At 57.5% G+C, this 18,352-nt stretch overlaps 1 protein-coding gene and 1 long non-coding RNA gene across 8 annotated transcripts in view; one reads left to right on the top strand and one right to left on the bottom strand.

The window, feature by feature from the left end:
* Positions 1 to 18,352, top strand: part of TECR (trans-2,3-enoyl-CoA reductase) — a 47,661-nt gene that overhangs the window by 24,492 nt on the left and 4,817 nt on the right. The window contains exon 1 of one of the 5 annotated variants that reach the window (XM_058727737.1): positions 2,461 to 2,496. The exons of 3 other annotated variants lie outside the window; for them this stretch is intronic. In XM_058727737.1, coding sequence (XP_058583720.1) covers positions 2,476 to 2,496 — 21 coding nt within the window. In that variant the 5' untranslated portion in view covers positions 2,461 to 2,475. Of the gene's footprint in view, positions 1 to 2,460; positions 2,497 to 11,993; positions 12,258 to 18,352 lie in introns of those variants that run through there. One more of the 5 variants, XM_058727739.1, reaches the window with a different exon arrangement.
* Positions 7,101 to 18,102, bottom strand: LOC131510523 (uncharacterized). Of its 3 annotated transcripts, none has more exons than XR_009261076.1 (3): positions 17,639 to 18,102; positions 16,322 to 16,754; positions 7,101 to 11,028 (listed from the first exon to the last, which is right to left on the bottom strand). It is a non-coding gene; the product is annotated as an uncharacterized LOC131510523 (long non-coding RNA). The 3 variants fall into 3 exon arrangements; XR_009261077.1 differs by having other exon boundaries at positions 16,322 to 16,486; XR_009261078.1 differs by having other exon boundaries at positions 16,322 to 16,483.

Genomic DNA, 18,352 nt, shown 5'->3' with positions numbered 1-18,352 from the left:
CAGAGCCTGGAGCCTGTTTCCGATTCTGTGTCTCCCTCTCTCTCTGCCCCTTCCCCGTTCATGCTCTGTCTCTCTCTGTCCCAAAAATAAATAAAAAACGTTGAAAAAAAAATTAAAAAAAAAAATTTATCATGTAACCATTTATAAGTGGCATTAAGTACATTTACATTATTGTGCACCCATCACCACCATCCATCTCCAGAACTCTTTTCTTTTGAATTTAAAAAACTGAAACTCTGTCCGCATTGAACACTAACTCCCTGTTCCCCATTCTGTCCAGCCCCTAGCAACTGCCATTCTACTTTTTGTCTCTATGAATTTGACTACGTTAGGTACCTCACATGTAAGTGAAAGGAGAGATTTCTTGTTTTTTTTTTTTTTTTTTAATTAAAAAAAAACTTTTTTTAACCTTTATTTATTATTGAGAGGCAGAGACACAGCATGAGAGGGGCAGAGACAGGGGGAGATACAGAATCTGAAGCAGGCTCCAGGATCCAGCGGTCAGCACAGAGCCCAACGCGGGGCTCGAAATCACGAACCGAGAGATCATGATCTGAGCCGAAGTCAGACACTGAACTAACTGAGCCACCCAGGCGCCCCGAGATTTCTTGTTTTTATTCTCGGGTTGCATACATACCATTACCTGTGTCTGCCCCCCTTTATTGTTATTATTATTATTATTATTTTGCTAATTATTTATTTAATTTGAAACCTAGAAGTCCTCGCTCATTTTTGACAGTACCAGGAATGAGGAGGTAGGATTCAACGATCTCTCATGCCCCATTCAACTTTATGATTATAGAATAAAGTTCTAATACGGTTTTCCCTCTCAAACCCTCTTACACTCCCGGAGAAAAAGCCACAGTTTGAAAGATGCGGGAAGGAAGATCCATACGGCATTTTGCAAAATGGAGTTTTAGTTTCCTTAGTTAGCAGTCAGATAAAGTAGGCCTCTGAGGACCCTTGGGGTGAGCACATTTGTTCCAGAAACGGTGCAGGCTGAGGCCTGTGGCTTGCACTGGAGAACGTGCTCTACCTTATGGAAATAAATCTTTTTCCTGCCAGAAGGAAGGGGGAGCTTCAAACCCACTGTTCAAAGTGACCTTGGAGGGAAAAAAATTATTTTGCTGTGTTCTCTATTCTCATTTTCTGCTAACATTTGCCAAGTACCCTCCAAGGTGATAGCTACACTTTCCGTGTGGGAGGATCCCTTGTCTCCCAGCAGGCAGAATAGTTTTACTCCAAGTGTCTGTTGCAGAACAGTAAAAATAGCACGGATACTCCTTCCACTCCCATTTAACAAACTTTGAGTAAAGGTTTCGGTTATCTTCATCAAAGAATATATTTCTATTTGAAACTAAGCCCATCCTTCACCCCCAAGTGAGCCCCTGTCCACTGAGGGGTTCACCTCCCTCAAAGACCTTTGTAGCTCCAAGAGAGACCTCCAGATAATGGAGTTTACAAACGACTTTAGAAGTGATGTTCAGAAAAATGTGATCTGCGTGGAGTGTCACACAGGGCGCTGATGGAGGCTGAGGTCTGATGTCATGGCGGTTGGGATTCCAGCTGGAGGGGAGATTTGTTGCTGTTTCAGTAACAGTTTACCATCACTGCCGGTGTCCCCTCTGTGATCTGGGAGGAAAAAGTATCCCTTCAGTGGACTAGTTGAGATGAAGCAGATAGAACGGGTCGCCTTTGGGTCCTGGCTGAAGCTGGTTTCTTGGAAGGCAAAGGAGGCCTTGGGATTGTCTTGGGGTCAGATCAGGGTTGATAAGAGAGCTGCTTATCTTACGCTACAGGATTCTTTTCTTTTCTTTTCTTCTTTTTTTTTCTTTTCTTTCCTTTTTTCTTTTCCTTCCTTCCTTCCATTTTTTTTTTTTATTGCTGTTTTTGCCATTGCAGATGAGAGCTCAAAGTAATGATCCCAGGCGTAAGTGGAAAAACAGCTGTTGTGTCTTGTAAATGAGTCTGTTAATTTCCAGGAAGATCAGCGCCTCTCAGTCTTCTGAGCCCTTCCCTGCCCGTCACTGCCCATCACTGCCCGTTTCCTCTAGATGGGTACCTGGAGACAAGGAAGCCTCATCCTCTTGGGGTCCCCACTGCCCTTATGTAGGATCTTCCACCCCCCCAAAAAAGGGTAGCTCTGTTGGTGCTAATTTTGCAAATAATCCTAGACCAACACAATACCTTGCCTCAGGCAAGTTTTGCTTCCACTAACGCCACAGGAATAAGCATGTGAAAGTTCTGGAAGGTAGAGTTCTGGTCAAATGGCAGTTGTTTAGAGCCAGAAAACTGGGCTGGAAGGCAAAAATTAAGGAGAAAGTAGACCCACGGTTAATGGTGTCTTAAGTGTGTGGGCTTTGGGCAGGGGTGGGGCTGAATCCTGGTTCTGCCACTCAGTAAATAACTGTGTCACTGACCAGAGCAGCTTGATTAACTACTTTGAGCCTTTCTGTGACTGCTCATTGGGGGCAAATGCAACCTGTGAAGGCAAAGGTCAGTAAGAAAGAACATTAGGAAGTTGATGGAAATATATCATCAGAGGGTGCTACAGGTGGCCCTGGTTCATTCATTTTAACTGTTGTGCACAGTTCCATTTTATGAAAAAAAAAATCTACTTTGGTTTCCCAGTCCTTTCGTAAATCTCCAGATATCCTGTTGAGTGGAAAAAAGCAAGCTGCAAAAGATTCTATGTATTTCAAAAAGTACCAAATGAGAGAGATTTATCTGTACTGCTTATGGATATGTACATATTATTATGTATATGTTGTGATTAGAGGTTAGAGGTTAGAAGTATGTGGGAATCACACAGTTAGAGGAACTGTTGCTTGGGGAGAGGGAGTGGGGAGAAAAGGGGTGTGGAAGGCTTTCAGCTATGTCTGTTTTATTAAAAAAAAAGGAATCTGATGTAAATAATTCTTAAATCTGGGAGGTGGGATCTTGGGTGTCTGCTGGGTTTTTTTGTACTTTTTTCTTCTGAATTCTTGTGGTCTTTTGGAATAGGTGAGGGATATTTTGGGTTTCTCTGACTGTTGAGCCCGTTTTATGTGTGGGTCTCTGACTTTCGTACCTTAAATGTGGCGCCTGTTTGCAGAAAGGTGTTGGTGTTCTGAAATGGGGACTGCTTGACCTCTTTACTCTCACACCCTTCTGCATGCTGCATCGAAAGAAAAGGCCTTCCAAAAATGTCTTTGGGACTGGTTTTTCATTAGCAGACAGGCTGGGATGCTGGTTGTGATCCCCTCTTCTTGGGCCGTATAATCAATCCTGCTGGATTAATAGCAGGGACAGGTCACATTTATTGTATCTGTCCGAAAACCTGAGAGGTGGGTCCTCTTTGCTCACATTTGTGGATAAGGAACACGAGGTTCAGGTGAAGGAACTTGCCCAACTTACCCAAGGTCATGTTGTGGCAGAGAGGGGATCCAGACTCAGGTCTGTCTGATTGCCCATCCGTAGAAGAGGAATGGGGGCGGGGGGGGGGGGCACCAACAAGCACAGGTGATCGGGTGGGCACGAGTATTACTTCTACTTTGCACATAAGGAAACTGAGGCTCAGAGAAGCAAATTAAGTTGCGGAAGGTCACAGAGTCAGGAAGCCATGTAGCTGGGCTTGAGCCCTGGGTTTGCACCTTTCCAGTTTCTGTCCCTGCTGATGCTTCCAAAGGCTGCTGGTGGCCAGGCTGTGCTGTGCCGTGCCATTGTTCTGAGGACAAAGCGTCCCTGGAGGGAGAGTGGGAGAGGCTCTGGGTCGGTGTGGAGTGCTGGCCGAGGGTCTCTCTTGGCCCTAAAATCGGATGGGCTGTCCCTCGGAGTTCTAGAGGGGGAGCCGGATTGGGATTGGCAGGCCGGGAAAGCCTTAAAAGGTTTAAAGACCTTCCTTGTGTTGGTGTGCCTTGGGCCAAGAGCCTTGGGTCGGGTTGAGTGGGAAGGGCGGGGCTTAAGTCTGGGAGGTGGGGCCGAGGCGGGGAGGGCGGGGCCTAGGCAGCGGAGGTGGGGCCGAGGCGGGGAGGGCGGGGCCTAGGCAGGAGAGGTGGGGCCGAGGCGGGGAGGGCGGGGCCTAGGCAGGGGAGGCGGGGCGGGGCGGGGCGGGGCTGAGGTTGGGAGGTGAGTGGGAGGATCGGAGTGGTGGGCGGGGTGGGCCTAGGTGAGCCTGGGTGCGACCCGGGAGCTCCCTCGGAGCCTCGCAGAGCCTCTTGAATAACCGGTTCCTGAGGAGAGGTAAGTGGCGAGTGGACAGACAGCCCTGAGTGGGGACTGTGCTAGGAAGGGACTCAGCCCTTGAGTTTGGTTGGCAGTCCGTGCGCTTTCACCGACAGATTTGGCCAGACCTTGGGCTGGGTGGCCTAGTTCAGCCTAGGTCTTAGCACCCTCTTGCGGATACTGCCGGTGGCAGCAGAGGATGTTTTAATAGCTGGGGACAGCCAGGGAATCCTCCTCCTCAGAACGCCTCTGCCAGCTTGGTACTCACTCCGAGCGCTTTTAGCTGATAACTCATTTAATCCTGGTAACGAACCCATGGGGTAGGGGCCGTTCTTCTCTCTGACAGATGGGGAAACTGGGGCACAGAGGAGTGAAGCGACGGGCCCTTAGTCCCTCAGGGAGTGGCAATGCCAGGATTCTGGTGGGCCACGGGGGGCTTCACTGTGGGTGGGCCCCGGGCGGTTGTGCGTTGAGGGGGGATGTCTTTGGAGGCCACCGGCTCTGCCCTTGGGACAGACAGTTCTCCCTGCTTGAGCTTCGGTTTTCTCTCCCATGAATCCAGGGTAAGGACACCTGTCCCGGAGGGCCGCTGGGGAGTGTGACGTGTCCAGCACACTTCCTGGCCCGCAGTCGGGGTACAGAGCGTTAGGTGGTTCAGGACAAATCATTGGACGGATCGGGAGAGCCACATCGGTCAGCTCTCGGAAATGCTTTCTGCACGTGGCCTCTCTTGAAAGCCTTACGACTTGCCAGTGCACCGGGCCACGGAGGCCTCCTTCACGGAAGCTGCTGGAGATGGGTTCATGCTAAATGGTATGCCCAGAAGATGGAGGAAGCAGCCGGTGGTCAGTCTTGATACACTGTCACACACGGTGGAGGTCACATTTGGGGACGACCTCTTTCCCTGGGCCAAGTGGAAGCACAGTCAGGACCCACTTTTCGGACTTACTGGGACAGAGAGCCGTCCCAGGAAGTGGGTGCTTCGGGTGGGTCTGCCCATCTGATGGCCGTCGAACCTGCTCCCTCGGAAGCCGGGCAGCTTCTGGCACGTTCCGCACCCTGCAGCGGCTGCAGGGGCTTCTCCCGTGTAAATGGGAGGGTCTTAGCACCTGGGCCTCAGAACCGTCTCTCGGGCTCCTCATCGTCCTCTGTCCCCTGCCTTCCTCACCCTCTACACTTCTGTCTTTCGTCTCCTCAAACACCCGCAGCCCCATTCCAGCCCTGAGCATCTGCCTGTTTCCTCAGCCAGAAGGCTCTTCCTCTGTGTTTCCCCGGCCGCTACTTACTGAGAGCTCAGCTTCCACGTCCTGCAGAGAGAGGCCTTCCTGGACCATCTTACCTGGAGGATGACGCCCGCCCCACCCCCTGGCACCCTGCTCCCGTCCATCGGGCCCACCTTGGGCCGTGGTTGCATTTTCACTTGGGTTCTTCACGGTCAGACTGTGAGCTTGGTGACGGCAGGGAGGGACTCTGTGTCTTGTCCCTGCAGCTTCCCCGGCGCCTGGCCGGCGCCTCCTTACTGACTGACGAGATGCACGAATGCGTCTTCTCCTGGTGGTCAGGCTCCCGGGACGCAGAGGGGCGAGTGTGGGGCTGCTGCAGGGACCTGGCTGAGAACTGCATCTCCTGTGTTGGGCCGAGTCAGTCCTTACTGATTGTGACCCAGGGAAGCTGGCTTCTTACGGCCCGTTGTCCGCGAGCCCCGGGTCCAGTGCTGCCGCGGCCAGCCAGCCTGTTCCACATCATCCTCTCCTCCCCGTGCTTCGGCCTCACCACGAGCTGCCAGCTCTGCGCCTGGGCCTGTCCCCGGCTGCACGGGATGCTTGCGGGTTGTCCTGGTCTGAGCGGTCTCCTGTCATGGGCCTCCACTTATCTGTTTCCTTCTGCCATTTATTCATTCGTTCATTCGCCCCAGTGCATTTCTCTGTGCCTGTCACTCTCCAGGAAGACGGACTAACCACAGCCTCTGCCCTCCAGGTCTTTTCACTGAGCCAAGGGGAAAACCAAGGGGAAGGTTTTCAGGGAAGGGGAGGGGACAGCATGTGCAGAGGCCGGGAGGCCTGACTTTGTGGATGGCCCATGTCGAGTGATGAGGCCAAGTGGCCAGAGACCTGTGGACTTTATCCTGAGGGTGATTAAGTCCCTTCTCTGTTGATTTTGCCTAAAAGGTCAACTTTAAGAGGGTGGTTTATTTTTTAAGTCCTGGGGGGGAGGGGAGGGGTCCTCGCGTTCTGCTGTTTGTTGCATAAATGGGCAGAGTAGTTGTTCCTTATTGCTGAGTGGCGGGTGTGGATGGTGTTTGGGGCTCCCCCCGCTCCCCCGACCGCCACCGCCCCGCCAGTCTCGTGGTTAGTTAGAGATGGGCCACGAGCCTTTCCCAGCTCTCTGAGGGATAAAGAGCCTCTCAGTAGGTCACGGTGACTGGCAGGCTGGCACGGCCCTGGCCCTGTCCCTGCTCGAACCAGGCTCTTATGTAAGCAGAGTCCCCAGGCCATTCAGTTGGCCCCATAGACTGCAGGGTTTGTGCCATTGTCCGGGTCCTTCTGAACTCTGTTTTTCCTTTTTAAAGGGACCAGGGAGCACTGGCCGGGGCCATGCCAATTTTGTGGTGGGGCCCGTGGGAACAGTGCCTGTCCTCAGGGTGAGGGTGGGCCGGCTGAGTTTGGGGGAGGGCGGTTTCGCACTGGCACTGGGGCATCCTGGAACATCAGGAGGCAGGTCACAGACCTGGAGCCTCCACTCTTGTGGGGGGAAGCTGTTCCCCAGGACCCCTCAAGAGTCTGACTCAGGAGAAGGGTGGGTCAGTGGGAGGAGGGAGGGTTAGGGAAACATACTCTTTGTGGGGAGTGAGGGGAGTATCAGAATTCTTGGGGAGATACGTGTAGTCCGAAACAGTATGTTGTGGACTATTATTTCCACCAGAGAATAAAGTCTAACAGACTCTCCTGGCTGGGGATGGGGATCCATCCACCGTCCACCATCCACCCCAGGGCTGGGTTGAGTCATGCAACCCCTGTGCTAAATACCAGTGTTTCAGGAGAGATGGCTTTGCCCTTCCTATCTGGGAATCCCGTCATTCAGGGCTCAGCATGAATGTCACCTCCTCTTGAGAGGTTCCCCCCACCCTGATCCACTCAGGCCACACTTGCCACCCGTCGCCTCTCCGGTTTTAGTTCTCTGCACAGCACTTAGCACCCTCTGATAGTTTGTGTGTTTGAGCTCCTCGCTCGCTGTAAGCCCTGGCCCCTGGCGGAACGGGTGATCATCTGCGCGTCTGTTAGAGACAGTGGCTTGCAGAGCAAGGCACCGGGCACGCTCAGGCAGTTAGCCGCATCGCTGATGCCCCCCACCCCCAAAGACACTGCAGTCGGATGAGGAGGAAGGACCCTCACATGGTTGTGGGGTACACGGCTGCCCCTCGGGGCTGGCGGTCCTGCCCCTGAGCTCCTGCCTTTCCGTCATGAAGCTGGTCACAGCTCATCTTTCGGCACTTTGGAGTTTGGCCCTCCCCCTCCCCCCCCCCCCTTTTTGACCCAAACGTTACCTGAACTCTGAGTTTTCATGTGCGGATGAGGTGGGGATCCCGTGGGTAGTGCTAAGCCACGATCACCAGACCCTAAGAATGTTCCCGGCCAGGCCCCTCCGGGCGCGGTCTGAGGAGTGGGCCTGGGAGCTGCATCTTCTGCCACATTCCGGCTCACCCGGGGTGTCGTGGACGCCACATGGAAGTGAACTCATTGCCAGCCTCCCCGGCTGGGCCTGGGAACGTGCATCACGGGGAGAGAAGGCACGGGGAAGCACGTGCATATAAAACTCTCGGTTCCCTTTCCCTCGCTTCGTTTTGCTGTCGACCAGAGGGGCTGAGCGGAGCCAGAGAGGCCTGCGGGGCTCAGGGTGCTGCTCACAGGTAATGCTGCAGGTGGGAAGACAGCCGAGGGCATCTTCCTGGACCCCTCTGTCAACGGCGAGAGCCACCTCTTAATTCACCTCTCCCTTTAAAGGTGCAGGGAGGCCTGTTAAACCTTCCGGAAGCCCTGCCCTCCTCTGCTGAAATCCTCTTATCTTGTTAGTGTTCTCCTTCTATCCCAGAATGCAGTTTTCACCTTAAGTTGGGCTGTGTCTTATGATTGATATATATACATGTCATGTTTATATAGAAAGTTCTCCACTCCCCGACCCCCCCCATCCCCCCCCAAATTGGCAGCTTGGTCTCAATCAGTGGTGTCTCAGGATCCAGGAACTAGAGTGTCTTTTTTACCACTTGTCACCTCTGCCCTAGTCCAAGCCCCACTGAGGTCTCTGGCCTGGGTTGTTTCTGAGACTCACTGCTGTGTCTGCTTCCATTCTGCTCCCAGCAGTGGCAGCGGGAGGGCTCTTTCTCAAAACCAAAGCAGGTGGTGGCACTCCAGTGACTTCCCAAAGTGCTGGACTGGGCCTCCGTGCACTCCAGCCTCCTCAGCTGCTCAAGTCCATTCTGTTCCCGCTGGATGTTCCAGAGCACTGCCAAACTCACTGCTGCCTCAGGGCCTTTGCACTTCCCACAGGGAGCCTCAGGCCGGTCCTCCCTTCGGCTTCTTTCTGGCTATGGCTCAGATAATACTTCCTTAGAGTGGCTTTCCCTGACCACTTCCTCTGGTGCTCTGGGTCCCCTGCCAGGCTCTCTTCACAGCACCTGGTATGTCCCAACCTCATGTTACGTGATAGGTGCTTTGCCCACGTTCCCCTTGAGTGTGAACAGGACCGGTCGAGGAGCGTGGCCTCTCTCAGCTGTGCTCACCATTCTGTCCCAGCACTGGGAACACTGCCCAGCACACTACTGTCACACATAGGTCTCTCTATTCATCAAGCCCAGCCCCTAGCAAGGGCCCAGCACGTCGAGGGGCTCGGTAAGCACTTCCCGGGAGAATGAACGGGAACTTCTCAGTCAGCAGAACAGGCTTGTGAAGGTTCCACGTCGCCCCCGGCCCCCCCACCTTGTGTGGTCTCTCAGTGAGCTGGGGCTCTCCGTGGGGCCGTTTAATGGGCATTTCAGACTTAATAATGTCCCGACCTGAGCTCTCGACTGCCCTCAAACTGCGTGTCCCCCCTCCAGTTAACGGCACTTCCAGCCTTCTGATCACCCAGCCCCGAGGCTCTGGCTCTGCTTGTTCTCTCACGTCTCCTGTCCAAGTCAGCGAGCCCTGCAGCTCAGCCTTCACTGTACAGCTGGAATGCGGCCGCTTGTCATCAGCCCCCCACCATCACTGGGCCCGGGCCAGGGGTCGGCAGGCTTTATCCGTGAAGGGCCAGATGGGAAATACCGTGGGCTTTGTGGGCCATATAGCTCCTGTGACATCTTCTCAACTCGATAGTTGTAAAAAAAAACAAACAAAGCAGCCGTAGATGATACATTAACAATCAGTGAGCCATGGCCTTGTTCCTGTGATACGGCTTTGTGGATCCTGAGGTTTGAATTTCACGTCATGTCCTTGTGCTGCGCAATAGGCTTCTGATTTTTTCCCCAACCATTTAAAAGTATAAGGACGATTTTAGTTCGTACAGAAACAGGCGGTGGACCAGAATTGGCCTCTGGGCCATGGTTGGCCGACCCTTTGGTCTAAGACATCTTTTATCCTGACAGAATTATTCCCGTAGCTTCTTACTCGGCTCCCTGCTTCCACCCTTACTCCCCTGTAGTCCAGATGGATCCTTTAGGAACTTGTCAGGTCATATCCCTGCTCTGCCCAGAATCCTCCAGGGCTCTCACCTCACTTGGAATAGAAGCCAGGGGCGCCTGGGTGGCTCGTCAGTTGAGCGTCCGACTTCAGCTCAGGTCACCATGTCACGGTCAGTGTTTGAGCCCCGCGTCAGGCTCTATGCTGAAAGCTTGGAGCCTGGAGCCTGCTTCGGATTCTGTGTCTCCCTCTCTCCCTGCCCCTCCCCTGCTCACACTCTGTCTTTCTCTCTCTCAAAAATAAACATTAAAAAAAAAAGGCGGGGGGGGAATAGAAGCCAAAGTCTTCATCTGGAGGGTGAGACCCTGCACAACCTGTTACCTCCCCCCAGCCCCCTTCTTGCTCACTCTCTCCAGCCACACAGTCCTCTGCACTGTTGCTTGAACACACCAAGAATGCTGAACCTCAGGGCCTTTGCACAGGCCATTTCTCTGCCTGGATGCTTTCCCCAGATTTCTCAACAGCTCTTTCCTCCACTGCATTCAGGGCTTGTCCCAAGGTCTCCTCAGGAGGCCTTTCTTGACCAGTTTGTATAAAACTGCACACCCCCTCTTCACCTTCCACTCCCTGTCCCCTTTCCCTGCTCTGCTTTTCCTATGGCACATGACATCTTCTAATGTTATGTGCAACTTTATTTGATGGTCTTTGTCCTCCCCCTGCTAAAATGTCAGCTGCACATGGGCAAAGATTTCTGTCTCTCTTTCCACAGCTGAATTCCCAGAGCCTTTAACAGTGCCTGACATGTAGCAGTTAGTAGATGTTCAATCAGTATTTATGTGGTGAACGAATGAGCCTCAGTTTCCTCATCTGTAAAAGGGGATTAATAGTAAAAGGTGATTTGTGTTGAGAATGTGCCTCTGTGTCTGGCACCTTGTGAGCATGTGGGAGGTGTTAGCTGTTGCTGTGCATGAAGCTGGCCATGGGGGTCCCAGAGCGGGCGATTCCGGAAGTTTCTGGGGTGAACTAACCTGCCTGCCGCACTGGGCCAGATGTGCTGGACGCAGGTGGGGGGGTCATCCTGGACGGGCTCCTTCTGCTGCTCCCATCAGCCTGTGTTTGCAGGGCTCCGTGTCTCCTGCCTCTTCCAGCTTCTTGGCCTGATGGCACCTTCCTGCTCAGAGATGCAGAGACCAGACACGGTCACTACCCTTGATCTGGCCAGGGGGTGCCGGGGTGCAGATCTGGGCCGTCCCCCAAGGGTCTGGGGCCGGGGACAGCCCTGGAGGAAGAGCATTCAGTTCTAAGGAGCAAATATAGATGGGGTCTCGCCACTGGAGCTCATAGCCGGGTGCTGTTGGGCTGGGGACTTGTGTTCCTCAGCCTCAGCCTCCTTGTCTGTAAAATGGGGTAACAGTGCCAATCTAGTAGGATCAGTGTGAGCTGGTGGTGGCTGGGTACTCAGGACTCACACCCTGCAGGGGGCAGGGCAAGGAAGGGGTGGGTTGCACCTGCAGGGAATGGTTGAGGCCCCACCGGGAGGGGTTTTGGGCTTCCAGAGGCAGCCTGGGTCGAGGTGGCTGTTCCCATCTGTCACCTGGGAGCTTTTGAAGCTGTGGGCGCCGGCTCCCCCTTCAGAGACCCCGGTCCCCCGCCTAGGCTGCCCAGTCCAGGGCTCCTCAGCGGAGTCACATGAGCAGGCAGGGTTCGGGGCCACGGGTGGGACTTCTGCCACGTGTGCCACGAGAACCCTGTCTGTTAGGTCTTCTTTCAAACGTTCCCATCGACCAGAGGGAGACGCTGAGGCTCAGTCTGGGAGGCTGGGCTGACTCTGGCCTCTGCTGTGGCACTGCCGTGGGGACTCCCTCCACCCCTCCCCCTGGGGCCTGACGGGAAACCGTGCAGGAAGTGTTAAGACAGCCGCTGAGCCTGCCTGGACACCTCTGTGTGGTGTCAGGAGGTGACGGGTCTTTCTCCCTTGGGACCCTGAGTGTGCTGGGGCCACGGGAGCCTGAGGCCTGTGAGGAGCGGGCTCGGTCCCTGGGCTCCCTGGTAGTGACCTGTTCTGCGGAGTCTGGACCTCCCAAGACGGGTGTGCTGGAGTTGGAGCATCGGGAGGGAAGGGGGTGACTTGCAGATGATCGGATCCCGGGGCCCCTCCCACCTTTCTTCCCCCGTCGGCATCTAACCCCACCCTTCGGAGCGGTGCTGGTGGTGTGGCGGGGGCTGTGGGCCCAGGCGGGTGCGTTGGCGCTGGCCGCGGCACTTCCTGGCTGTGTGCCCTGGGCGAGGGCCCCCTCGTTTCTGAGCTGCATGACTGGGGTCACAGTCCTTAGCTTACGGGCCTTGGTGAGGCTAGGTGAGTTAGGCAGGCGAAGGTCTCGGCACGGCCCTTGGCACGAGGTAAGCATCCGACAGATGTTCCTTGGGGAGGCGCTTCCCAGTGGCACAGGCCCCAGGGGCAGCCCTGCTCTGGGTGGGACAGCGCCCTCTGGAGTCCCGGAAGGTGCAGCCTGTGCCCGCCCAGGGAGGTGCGGGGGCTGCGGGTGCCAGCGGGCAGCTGGTCAACGGGCCCGAGACCCAGAGTCCCCGCTGTGTTGGTTCGGTGTCCCCTTCAGGTTGTGCTCTGTGTGGTTGCTGCCACCAACCCGGGGTCACCTGAGCACCTAAAGAATGTTCTCCAGGACGCCGCTGGGGTGTATGGGGCTCTCCAGCGTCTCCTGGCCCCCATCCCAGAGCCCAGGGACATTGGCATTCAGACCCTGGCTCTTGTTGTCTGGCCAGCGGGGGCAGGAGGTGGGAACTGGCTGGTTGAGGGCCTGGGAGTGGGTGGTCAGCGTCTCCCCGCCCTTGCCAGCCTTGGTGACGTTCTGCCCCCGTGGTGGCACATCGGGGAGGCTGGTGCAAGTGCGCTGGGCACCTCAGAGAAATGGGGTCACGAGCTGAGGCCACTGGGGAAGGAGGTATTTCTGGCGGAGCAGGTGCGGCCTGTGCTGGCCTCCTGGCAGCTGAGCCCAAGGTCTTTTCAGCCACCCTGGCGCGAGCAGTGTGACTTCGATATTTCTGGAAAGTGGAAGGGAAAGGGAGCTGCAAGTGCTGAGTCGCCGAGTCCAGGCGAACGTGCCCGAGCCTCTGCATCTGTGAAGCGGGTGAGCCGGCCAGGTGCTGTGCCGCTCGCGGCCGGGCCTCCCTCCTCTGGGTGCGGCGGCTCTTATGCCCCGAGCGGGGGGCCCGTGGGGGCCGCGAGGGCCTGGGCCAGCCGGCGGAAGGACCTGTCAAGGTCTTTGCATCTTTGTCTGGAGTCCCAGCTTGCCCTGAGCAGGGCTTGCACCCACAGCGGGCCTCTCGTGCCCCAGGCCCAGGAGAAGACGTCACCACCAGGGCGCACACGTCCCTCACAAGGTGGCCTAGTTGCAGGGCCCTTTCCTGGCCGGCAGACCCACGTGGGGTCTCAGAGAGCCCGCCGGAGGCTGGGTGTGCTGCTTGTGCCGTCTCTGCGCGGGGCCTCCGCAGAGAGCCTGCGCCGGCTGGGGGTGCGGCCCCAGAGGCCTGTGTGGGCGGGGCGGGGGGTGGGGGTGCTGGCCTTTCTCAGCACACACGGGCGCGCAGTCTGGGCCCAGGTGTTTGCTGTGTGACCCGGGAGCGTCCCTCACCCTTTGGAACACGGCTTCCTTATCTGAGAAGCGGAGCCAAGAGCTCCTGCCCTCTCGGCTGCCGGGCAGGTGAAAGGGGAGGACGAGGAGAGGGGCCCGGGAAGCCGCCGCAGCTCCAGGCCTGCCGTTTTCCACGCGTGCCCATTGGGCGGGTCCGCCTGAGGATGCACAGAGGTTCCAGGGGCATCATCGGGAGCTGGTGAGGGTGAGCTGGAATCCGGGCCGACCCTCAGGCCTGTGCCTACCCCAAGGGCCAAGGGGCCCTGGGATGTGGACTCCGCCGCGAGGCCACGGAGTCTTGTTGGCGGATGGGAGGGGCCTGGAGAGCACTGGGCCCGGCGGTGTTTACAGGGTTGGGGGGACACTGAGGCTCGAGAGGGGCCCGGGCCCCCGGCTGGCAGGCCTCGTGGGCGCTGGCGGCCGGGCCCCTGGGTGCAAGCGTGGCTCTTCACACCTGGGCTCAGGTGGCGCCTACTCCTCCTGCCGCCTTTGTTCTGGCGCTCCTTCCTCCTGGGGCTCAGGTCGGACCCCCCGGGCCCCCCAGACCATCATCAGCAGATCCCGTGGTCCTGCCCTTAGTCTGTCCAGAACGCCACCACTTTCCACTCCTCCGTGGCCACCTCCCTGCTCTGTCCCCATCGTTGCCCTGGTCTCCCAGTTCCCGGGGGAACCGGGAACCTGCCCACTTCCCTCGGGGTAAGAGCCAGAGCCCTCACTGTGCCGTCTGCCCGCTCTGTGCTGGCCACCTGGGCCTTCTGCTCCTCAGAGCCGCTGAGCGCATCCAGCCACAGGGCCCTTGTACTCGGCCTTCCCTCTGCCTCGTGTGCACGCTTGTTGCCTGGCGTCTCACTGGCCTTTGCCTGGATGCCGCCCCCCCCCCCCCCCCCCCCCCCCCCCCCCCCCGCTCAGGGACGCTTTTCCCTGACCACTGTCCCGAAAATGGCCTTCCTCCCCACCCCGGACTCCCCTGCCCAGTTAGGTTTTTCTCCACGACGCTTGGTGACAGACGGGTCACTCTTGTCCCCCGCCTCGCCCCCGCCCCCCTCCCCCACAGCACGCACAGGGTGGGGTGCGGTCCTGTGAAGGCTGGGATGGGCCTTGTTCACTGCAGTGCCTGAGATGGGGGAGGAGGGGAGGCGGGAGCGGGCGAGGGGCCGAAAGAGGGAACGTGGGGCAGTGGCTCCCGAGGCCTCTTGGCTGGTAAGTGGCGGAGCCCGAGCCAGTACTCGCTCTTGGTCCTGCACTGGCGTTTTCTGCCTGACAGGGGTCTTCGTCCTCCCGCAGTTGGGAGTGGAGTCCACGGCCACAAGGGGGCAGTGGAGCGCAGGGCAGCCGCCGCAGCCTGGCAGCGAACCGTAGTAGGGACTTCGCCGCAGCCCCGCCCCTCCCACCCACACGTGTCTTGCTATTGTTAGGGTTCGGGCGCATTGTCACCGGCTGGATGGAGCGTCACCACATCACCTCCCTGACCTTGGTGTCTTCATGGCCAGGATTTGGGGAGAAAGGGCCTGGCTGTACTGCCAGTACTGTTTTGCCAGTGTTGGTCTGATGATAGTTAACTCCATGCAGGATCTCTTGTAGGCTGGGTGTGTTTATCTCCTGTTTTTGGGTGTCATTATCTCTGTAAATCTTACGGTAATTCTGCGAGACGGCAGGTGGGGGCAGCCCACATTATAGATGAGAAAATGGAGGCTCAGAGAGGTTGAGTAACTTGTCCAGGGCCACACAGCCAGGAAGTAGGTGAGTCTTCTTGACCTTAGAGCCTAGGTAATGTGCACACAGCCGAGGAGGCCCTTGAGGCCTCCTTGTGTGGGGACCACGGGGCCTGTGGTAGTGCCTCTGAGGGCCCAGGCTCCATAGAGCCGGTCAGCATGGAGCCCCTCTTCTGTGTTGGGCTTTTGCTGGTGCAGGAAGTCAACGAGCTTTCCCTGGAGTTGGGAGCTGGCTTGGTCACTGGCCCTTTCCCCCAGTGAGTGGTGCTCCCGAGCCTGGGAGGAGGGTCTGGCTGCCAGAATGCTGGGCCCCACAGGGTCACAGGAGCCTGGCGGGCATGTGTGGGGGCCTCACAGAGGCTTCCCTGGCACTAGGTCCCTGGCCCAGGGTACGGAGAACTCCAGGCAGCAGCTTCCACCCTGCCGCCACCCTGCCGCCACCCTGGGGTTGGGCGAGGTGGGCAGGGCCCCCTGGGGTGTGGTGAAGGGAAAGGCCTGGGCTCAGAGGCCGGTGGTGGGGCCTTAGGCAAGCCCAGCTGCCTCATGCAGGTGCTTACGGAGCACAGCTCCTTGTTGGGGAGGTCTGTGTGCTGGGAAATGGTCAAGAACGGGGCAGTCCTTGTCCTTGGGAGCTGGTATCTGGGAGTTGCTATTTTAAGTCAGGAAGGACCTCACCGAGCATTTGTCTGAAGGCCCATGGAGGTGAAGGGAGGAGCCCTGAGGGGTCTGGGGGAGAGTGGTCTAGGCAGCGGGAACAGCATGTGCAAAGGCCCTGAGCCTCTCCTACAGATGCGTAACTGCTCCGCTTTCCCACAGCTCTGGTGTTTCTCATCTACCAGGTGGGGTTCACCCCTGGAGCCTTGCTGTGGGCACCGACACTAGCTCAGAACACAGCACCCCTGTTTCCACTGTGACTACCTTGATCAGCAGCTTCTTTGTTTCCATGAAGACCATGAAGGCCGTGGGCCCTGCTGCTCAGCAGTGGCTCTGGGTGTTCCCCTCCAAGCTGGGGAAGGCTGCAGCCTGACCCCCGCCCCTCTTTCAGGGTGGGCTGTGGCCCCATCCTTGGTCCTGCCCCCTCCCCCAACCCCCATGCCCTGACCTCGTGGTGCCACGAGTTGCTGTTGGCCGGATCCTGGAATCTCAGGCGCCTGGGTGAGAATTCCTCCCGGGCTAGTGGAACTGTCATCGCAGAGCCGTGCTCCCGTGTCCCAGGCCAGGGTGTCCGCCCCGTCCTTGTCCTCTGTATCCATTGTGCCGGAGCCTGCTGTGCCACACCCCCTAGCTATGGTCAGCGGCTGGGACCTCCGGCCAGTGACACCCCTCCCAGCCTTTCACCTGCCTCCAGCAGCCTTAGGAGGGCTGACCTCTCCTCCCTTCCCCAGGCCTGTCTTCTCCCCAGGGATGGGGCCTGGGCCTGCTGCCTACCCTTCTGTGCTCAGGAACCCTGCCTAAGGGCTGTGCTTGGCAGCTGCCTACACCGTCTGACCTGGCGTAGGCCTACCCTGGGTCCCCACCCTAGGCTGGCATCAGGCCTGGGCAGGCAACACAGAGACACACACAGAGAGAGAGAGAGAGGGAGGGAGAAGGACAGGGCATGGGAGGTATGCTCAGCACAGAGCAGGGGCTGGGGTCGCAGCGGGGTGGGGAGGGGTGCAGTGGGTGGGTAAGCTGAGGGACTGAAGAATGGGAAGCATATGACCATGTCCCCTCTGTTTAGGCCCTCAGTGTTGGGAGGTGGATGGGGGTGGGGTACCCTTGCTGCTCCCTGCCCTGGGGCCTTTTCTTTTGATGGGTAATTGGGGCCTGCTTCTTAGCGCATCCCGCCCCCCCTTAAAAATAATTTATTGAAGTGCAGTTCGCATAAAATGAACCATTAAAAATGAATAGTGCAGCGGCATTTGGTAGAGTCACAGTGTCGTCTGTCCACTGCAGCCACCACCTCGTTTTAGTTTTAGAATGTTGCCGTCACCCCTAAAAGATACCAGGTTCCCATCAGGCAACATTCCCCATCCCCCCTCCGCAGCCCCCTGGCAACCCAGTCTTTCTGGCTCTTTGGGTTTGCTGATTCTGAACACTTTACATAATATGGTGAGTCTTTGTGTCTGGCCTCTTTTACTTAGCATAACTTTCTTTCTTTCTTTCTTTTTTTCTGCCACCTAGCGTAAACTTTTATTTCACTTTTCAGTTTGCAGTAATTATAAAATCGCACGGAGAGGTCCTGGGTCCTACCTTCTCCTCACTCCTCAGGGCCTCTGAGACCTCTCTCAGCATGAAAGCTGCTGGGTCCTGGGATGAGGGGGTGAGAAGTGGGAAATGACCGACCCAGCCCCAGATCCAGCCGCAGCAGCCCTGAGCTGAGGCAACCCCCACCCCAGTGGGCTGGGCCCCAGGGTGCTGCCCGGAGGGCCAGGCTTACCTCTGTGAGGGTGCGGGCTCCCGTCCTCCAGCTTGGGACTGACCCCGGCGCGGGCCGCTGGGAGTGTGCCCCTTGCCCGGCCACCCCTCCTGCCACCCGGCTTCCTCTCCGGCAGCCAGTCGGGGCCCCCGACTCTCCCCGGACCCTGGTCTGGTGCCCAGGCTGGGGGAGAGGGGTAGGATTTCAGCCCTCCCCCAGCAGCTGGCCGGCAGGGAGAGGGGCTGCTTATATTTTAAGCTATTGAGTGGCTCAGCAGGAACTTGGAGGCGTCCTCTCCCAGTGGGCCTGGTGCTGCCCTCCTGCCCCACACGGGCTCTGAAGGCATGTGGGCACCGCCCTGCTGGGACCCAGGAACTATTAATATACCTGCAGCCACAGGGCAGGCCCTATGCCTGCCCACGGCCCTGCTATTCCAGCCCTTTCTGGCACGTTCCAAGCGTGCCCCTTCCCTCTCCCACAAGTCCTCTGGGCCGTATGACCAGCTTCTTTTCTGGCCCCATCTGTTTGGCCCGTGGCTCAGAGGGGCTCGGTAGGCTGTCCCCCAAGGCCACACGGCTGGCAGTCCCCAGCAGGCTCATGGGCCAGGGCTTCTGGGTGTTGGGCCCTCTCGTGTCCCTGATGTGGGGCGGGCGTAGCACACGTGGGCAAACAGGCCTGCAGGCCGCCAGGATCTGCACCCAGGCCTGTGCCCTTCCCACCGGGCCTCCTCACGCC

Source organism: Neofelis nebulosa, chromosome 4 (assembly GCF_028018385.1).
Source record: "Neofelis nebulosa isolate mNeoNeb1 chromosome 4, mNeoNeb1.pri, whole genome shotgun sequence".
Taxonomy (NCBI): domain Eukaryota; kingdom Metazoa; phylum Chordata; class Mammalia; order Carnivora; family Felidae; genus Neofelis; species Neofelis nebulosa.
Note: the sequence above shows the minus strand (reverse complement) of the source record. Positions and strands in the feature narration are given on the sequence as shown.